The sequence below is a fragment of the Eurypyga helias genome, unplaced genomic scaffold (genome assembly GCF_000690775.1).
Source record: "Eurypyga helias isolate BGI_N326 unplaced genomic scaffold, ASM69077v1 scaffold46430, whole genome shotgun sequence".
Classification (NCBI taxonomy): domain Eukaryota; kingdom Metazoa; phylum Chordata; class Aves; order Eurypygiformes; family Eurypygidae; genus Eurypyga; species Eurypyga helias.
The window spans coordinates 1-7,118 of record NW_010228508.1 but is presented as its reverse complement, the minus strand read 5'-3'; the positions used below and the strand labels follow the sequence as shown (position 1 = coordinate 7,118).

The 7,118-nt window shown below is 39.9% G+C and overlaps 1 protein-coding gene across 2 annotated transcripts; it reads right to left on the bottom strand.

Moving 5' to 3' along the window:
- Positions 1-861: 861 nt before the first annotated feature.
- Positions 862-6,228, bottom strand: GID8 (GID complex subunit 8). 2 transcript variants are annotated; one of them, XM_010159411.1, is made up of 4 exons: positions 6,104-6,228; positions 4,755-4,951; positions 4,059-4,256; positions 862-3,738 (listed from the first exon to the last, which is right to left on the bottom strand). In XM_010159411.1, the coding sequence occupies exons 1-4, from the start codon at positions 6,219-6,221 to the stop codon at positions 3,565-3,567; spliced, it is 687 nt and encodes a 228-aa protein (XP_010157713.1). In that variant the 5' UTR covers positions 6,222-6,228; the 3' UTR covers positions 862-3,564. The 2 variants fall into 2 exon arrangements, with proteins under 2 accessions (XP_010157713.1, XP_010157720.1); XM_010159418.1 differs by having other exon boundaries at positions 2,511-3,738; positions 4,059-4,253; positions 6,104-6,226.
- Between the last annotated feature and the right edge of the window lie 890 nt (positions 6,229-7,118).

Below are 7,118 nucleotides of genomic sequence, written 5' to 3'. Positions count from 1 at the left end.
GTCGAGCAACACTCATCTACTATCCAAGGATTTTTTTTTTTTTAAGTAATGCTTTTCGGCTTATACTCCAGCATACAAAGCATAAATGGTACAAATTAAAAACAAGAAAATCATCCTAGAATATGTAATGACTTCCCCAGTATGTACAAGGAGTGGAGACAGAATTCTTTCCAGGTGAATTCACCCATCTCAACTGCTACCTAAGTGCTCTCCACGTTCATTTCAATCTTTCTCTTACTGTGGGCAGGAGGAGCTGGAAGCGTTTCAGTGAAATCAGAGAGCGGTACTTCACCGGGTTTCAAGCTGCGTACGTGTGCCTCTTCAAGAGTCTTGAGAGGAAATCCTTTACTTAAAATTCTGCTGTTAGCTGCTGTGCAGCAGCCTCTGGTTTTCCTGCTGCGTAAAACCGAACAGCTCAGTATCACTCAGAAAGTACCACCGGTACTTCATCTTCATGGAAACCCACTACCCCCCACCCTTCAAAAACGACTCCGCTGTACACCAGACGCAGCCAGCGTTTAGTTTAGATCCAACAGGCAGAAACACGGCAACGGCAAAAAGACAGTTACTGGGGAGGTGACAGGTTTGGGGGAATGAGAGCGGTTTGTAGCCTAACAAAAACACACGCGATGCACAGCCTCATCTGTGTCATCTTACAGCCCAACCACGGCATCAACGAAAAAACCTTATTTGCGTCCAACAAAGGAAAGGTTGGGGTGGGGGCAGGACGAGTGTAGTGTGCACCCTTAGTTACCAGATTCGTTTGCCACCGCTGAGCTTGGAACAAATCTTCTTACAAAAGTGATTTGCATATTGTTCTAAATTCAGTGGAACAAAATATGCATTTTTACACTAATGCAAACTGATCAAAGTGGCATTTAATAATATTTGTTAAAGTGGTTATCTAACAGAACCGGGGAACAAAATCCCATTCATTAGTAGTCACCAAATAAGACATTTCTCATGCATATGACAAAAGTTCATTCGTGTACTGAGAGGTCTGTTTACTGTGTACAATATTTCCATAAATTATAATATGTTTCACAGCCCCTACCATTCAAGAATATTTCAAACAGATTATATATTATATTTGTATATGCAAACTATTTTATATACACTAATATAAAGATCCTTAGAAGTACCATTATCACTACCTTTATGCTTTCTCTAAAATGCATAGCTTTCCAATATTTTCTTGCAGTTACCAAAAACTTTACAGATTAAAGCTGCTTATCAATGTGGCATGTTCATAAAAACAAAGTGAAATAGTTCTAGACTAACTTTATATTAAACCCCTTAAAAAACACGTTTATTTTTAATGGAAAAAAAAACCCACAAGCTAGTGAAAAATTCAAGTAATCTATGCTCAATCATTGCCCAAATGCTCTATGAAATTAGCGTAGCGTTCTGGAAGTACAGTGAACTTCTCAACCAGGACTGTAATACTGCATTTCTCACGGAGAAAAATGCTAGCCATGCCACAAAACCGCACCGCTTTCCACTTCATCCGGGAGAAGCTTCAGATGGGATTTAACAGCACAAGTGTCAGAACAGAGGAAAAGCTGATCAGTTACATAGGAAGAAATTAGAGCTATTCCAGTTTTGTTTCTGCAGTTTGTTATTAAACAAAGTTACATTAACCATACAGTTTCTCACAAACTAAAAGTTGTACACGGTTTTCAGACACCAACCGACTGGAAAATGCAAAAAAAAAAAAATCCCAAACCCAAACAACAACAACAAAACACCCCACCCCGCAACTGTTAAGTTTGGTGTTAGAATAACCAGCCTGGGTGAAGGAAAGCCAGACTGCTGCTGTAGTTGGGGGGCTACTCATCGCTTGTTATGTATCACCTTTACAACCTCCATACCACAAATGCCTCGAAGTGGAGAGCAGAACTATCAGAACTAAATGGGAACAAATAATTTCGTTACAGCCATCATCTAGCTTAACCCTGGTGCCCCGCATCTCTAATAGCTGCTTAACAAAGAATGGTTCCCCCCTCCCCGAAAATAGCTACACAAGTAAACAGTGTTCACAGTAATGCAATCAGTAACAGGTTTTTGTTAGTTTCTCTAAGTCAGGTGTATCTGCAAAGCTTTATACAGGTTAATGCGTTAAGTATTCCAGTAAAATTAAGTGAAAACTAAGTTTCATTCTACAGGGTAATATCTACCATACAAGACTAGATTATGTACAGCATGGGACTGGTGTGACAACTGCCAGTGTCTCATGATGTTAAGCTACTTCACCCACCAACTCAGCCTTTGTTCAGCAAATCTGTAATAACTTGATATACGGACCTAAAAATCTAAAGATCGATTTGGCAAGATTAGTGCTTCCTCCCACTGGATATGTACCAGTGCACAGTGCTGCAAAACTGAGCTGACCAGAATATCCCATACCCAGAAGATTACAATTTGTTGACTTGAAAGTCTGGACTTCACATGTAAAACATTAAAACCATAATCCTAACTGGAGTGAGGACAGCCAGTAACCAACTACAGGTGAAGATGAATTGCATCTCTTCAGAAAGGTATGGAAGAATTGAGACAACAGCAATTTCTGGGTTTAGACAGCCCTGCTCTGCTCAGCTCAAGGCATGAAAACAGCCCAAGTGGCTCTAAACCTGTAATTCTTACCCAGCAAGCAGAGAGGCAGATCCTGCACAAGATCCCGCGCCAGAGGCTTCAACGAGCATCTCTCCCCCCAACCTAATCCCCTAACACAAGCGTGTCTTTCAGCTTACAAACATCCAGTGGCCGTCAAAGCTTTAGCAGAATCACTGCAGTGTCTACAGCTGCAATTTTAATGTAGGGGGGGGAAAAGGCCCCTGTTAACAACCACCCTCAAACGCCTCCGGGGGCCATTTGGTCATTCATGAAAGTTAAGAAAAACCCTTATTTCCAACAACACTCCTCCTGAAAAGATGGGTCACTGATCCATTATGAACATAGCTCTCACCATATAAAGCACCAAAAAAGTCAGAAACGAGGAAAAACAAAAACAAAACAAAAGTTTTTAAATTATGATTTACAAGTTTGTACACTATTTCCTAAGGAAAAGGTTGACCTTACTGCAAAGTTTATAGATGAAAACTTGACCAGTTACTTTTAAGGGGAATGTATATCTGGCTATAACTTAAAGGTAGAAAATATTCACTGTTCTATATACACATTTCAAACAGGAGACAGTTAAACTGAACTGAGTAGTTGCCAATATAATTCTGTATTAACTCACTGGCCACTAAACTAGGCATCAGTAGCCAATTAGAAAGCTTGAGTTCTGTACTTTTAAAAATGCTATTTTTCCTGTCCCGTTTAATTGGTTTTTTATTTAAAAATGTATTATAGTGCATAGCCTAAGTCAGACTTTCAAAGAGATACAGCGCCTTTCAATGCAGTTTTTGCAGCATTTAAAAGGGACTTTTCTCCCTTCAAATTAGATGTTCATTGAAAAATCTGAATCGAGTGCTGTACTGTAGTAAAAATATTTCAGTCACAGACTGATATAAACATAAACTGTGCAGCGCTAAGGTTGATTGATGTCCATCTGCACACATTTTACTTGGGTTCTTCAATCGTCCCCTTGCTGAGGTCTGTCATTTTGGGATATTTCACTTTCTTCTGGTCCAGCTCATTCTGAGCCCACAGTAGTAGTTTCAGTAATTTTGCCAACTTGGGTGTTGATTCACGATTTTCATAGTCTAGAACCGCTTGATTAACCTCACTCCATACCTGGAAAAGAAATACCAGAGTTCAGCAACAGTTCTACAATGAACATTGCCAGTGTCACTCAGACACTGAAAAGATCACACCTAGCATGCTAATTCCTCAGAAGATGGACAGGACAAAGCTCCACAGCCTATAAGAAAACAAGGTAGAGAGCCAAGTAGTTGAATACATTAACACCTTCTTTGTTGAATCTTGCTTAAGGAATACTTCTGTTCTTATGCACAGCACAATATAAGTTTTTTCTAAACATTCCAAAAATATTTGGACATCATTTTCACCACATACGAATAAAAGACATCCATTTCCTTTTGAGAAAGGACTACCTTCTGTCGCTGCATCATGTTAAGCAAGTCTCCAAATGGTGATTCTTCGGGATTATCAAAGGCAAGCAAAGCCAGCGTACGCTCCATTTCTGTCAGGCATTCCCTGCTCTCCTCGCCTTGTTCTGCTAATTGGGTCTGAGCAAATTCCAGAGCTGCTTCTGTCTCACGTTGCCGAATCAGTTCAATCAAATGCTGCTGCTACATACGAAAGACACAGCAATATTAGCTAAACAAATTAACAAATCTCAAGACTAGGTCTTCAGACATTAGCGTGTCATTTGAGACAAACACTGACCCTTAATTTGACAGTCTGAGGTCAATTCTGCTCAACATGTGAGACAAGGAGCAGCAGACTTGTCTACAAAATCCACTGGGAAAGGTAACCTGACTCTTTTGAGTAACAGGTTTGGAAAAGATGTGTTACTGAAGGAACTACTAGAAATTCAGACTAACAATGATCAGAAGTTGATAAGTCACAGGCCACGGCTGCTGTTACAAGTTTTCATGTTACTAATTGTACATGATGGTTCCTGCACCATGCCACAAAGTTTCCAGCTGCTACAAAACGATGCCAGGAACAAACACTTGAGATTTCATCAATTTCAGTCACAAACCTCCCAACACACTCATAAAATCTGTACTCCTTTTCCCAGTCTCTCAGTAAGCTCTAAAACAAAGTTTGCTGTCTGTCCTTACCTGCAAATGAAAGTAAAGATATCTGTTTGTATCTAACAGTTCTGGGTGGAGGCTGTTTATTAATGCAATGGCTTCTTGAATCTGTCCTTTCAATATCATTTCTCGAATTTTTATTCTTTCATCAAGAGTCTCTAAATCAACACTGGGTTCAATTCCAGACTCCATCCGAAATTTCTCTGCTGCTTCTTTAAAGCCCTCTGAAACAGAAACATTTTACCTATAAAATGTATTTTATGAAACACTTTAAAAAAATCAGCTACAATGAAAAGATGTGGGTATCGCTTGTGCATTCTGGGGGCTTAATGGTTAAGCCTGAATTTCTCAAAATATCTTACCTATTTAAATAGGCATTTATCCCACAGGCATCTAACAGTACATGCTTAACGCATTCTGAATTCAAGTGCCCTCATTCTCTACAGATGTATGCAACTTGTACTCCAATACCTCAACTTTTTTACTTAAATAGAGCAGTGTACTTATTCTGAAACGTGATTTTCAAAATCACATTTTCAAAATGTGGATGGTTTTGGATGGCTTCTCCCTCCAGCCCTCAAACCTGCTTACCCAGACCAAGCAGTTTTACTGAGAAGAAACAGAATATTAGTTTTACTTTCTCATACGATTTTTTTTTAAAGTTAAAACAGCTATGTTAAATCCTAAGTCATACTTCCATGTGCACAAAAATTATTTACAACACCCACCAAGATGCTCTTCCTTCATCCCAGAGGCTTCACCTACACACCAATGTAAACAGGGGTGTAGATCGGATACAGACGCCTCCACCCTAGTATAGCTTACTGCCGTGGTATGCATAATTGCTAGGGACAACTTCCAAGGGTTTTGATTGTCCCAGGTATAAAGTTGGGCTACATGCTGAAGGGGTTAATAGTTTTGGTCTCAAACTATTTTGACAACAGTGCCCTTTTAGAGTTTATCTTTCTAGCCAGTTAAAACTTGCTTCTGATAGCTGTTCTGTGCAGCTTTCGGAATGATACTTAACAAATCTCAAACTCTGTTTTAATGGCACAAAAAAAGGACACCGTACAGAAGTGGGTCACATTAATGGCTTTCCAGTGAATATTTCCTTTTCTGTATCTTTTAGCAGAAAAATTAAGATTAATAAATGTCACTTCTATTGCATGGTAATTGCTCAGTCTCTGAATCTTAGCCAGGTTCCACTTAAGAGAACACAAGAGCAGTTGTACATTGCTAAGAGTGGCTAACAGCAATTATTAAGTCCTCAAAACCCTTAATTTCGCTCCATCCAGTAGCATATTCTAGCCAAAACTATCTTGATAAAATAAGTGACATTAATTTAAGAGCCTACTAGCATTACCACTCATTTTTACCTGTAACAAGGTAGTTCATGATAAGGCGGTTCATATCTGCTCTCTGGATATGCAAGTTATTAAGTTTTTCCATCCATTCATCTTTCGTGATTTCATCAGGTTTTTCTGCATAACTCATCCTGGACTCTTACTACAAGAAAAGCAAAGCATCTCATTTAACATGATTCAAAAAGGAGCACGTTTAATGTGTGTAAGCACTGTGTTACCACCACCTTTATATACGTTTTTACGAGACCTTTTAAACTAATAGTCCAAGAGAGACCTCTTTTCTCTCAAACCACAATTTTACCTTTTTTTCCTCCTTGTTCCCGCACTCTTTGACATCTACTAGCCAGCCTCTAAAGCTGCTTTCATCAATCCTCAGAATCAAAAAGCCAAAATCCATCTTCTTTTACTAACTCTTAAATCCACTCCACACAAATCTTATTTACAAGTTGTACAGGGCACACAACATCACAACGTGAAAGGAGTTGGACTACTAGTCAGAAAAATTGTAACTCACCTTTAAAGCAAATCTTACCGTAAACAGTATTTGCTTTAAAGCTTTCACCAAAACTTAGGAGAGCTGGGTATACTGTATAGCTACAAACCGTACATGACACGTTATCCAATGTACACACGACTCACGCTAGCTTAGTGTCGCTGTCCCCAAAAGTACGCCTGTCAACTGTACTAAAATGTTATCTCCTAATATTTTTCTCAATTTTTTTTTTTTTTTCCAGATTTGGAAGCAAAGCGGTTTGCTAAAATTTAAAGACGGCATTTAATCACTACCACCGCCAAGTCACGATCACAGGGGCAGCGAAAGGGGGAGGAGTGGCGGCAACAACAACAGCAACAGGCGCCGCCACCCCTCTCAAACAAACGCGACCGGCAGCGCGCCTTCTCATCGCCGGCCCGCTCCCGACAGGTTCTTCTTTCTCTAAACTACCGCCAAAGCCACGCCGACCCCAGGGAAGTTGAACTGCGGGAGGCAGGATCAGCCCGGGACCGGCTGAGGGTCTGATCAGCCTCC

Excerpts from the sequence above, each read along its gene's own strand:
- GID8 (XM_010159411.1), bottom strand. The coding sequence starts at position 6,221 with ATGAGTTATGCAGAAAAACCTGATGAAATCACGAAAGATGAATGGATG. Across the intron at positions 4,952-6,103 it reads CATGAACTACCTTGTTACAG|AGGGCTTTAAAGAAGCAGCA; the intron begins GTAAAAATGAGT and ends TTTCTGTTTCAG. Across the intron at positions 4,257-4,754 it reads ATCTTTACTTTCATTTGCAG|CAGCAGCATTTGATTGAACT; the intron begins GTAAGGACAGAC and ends TTTCGTATGTAG.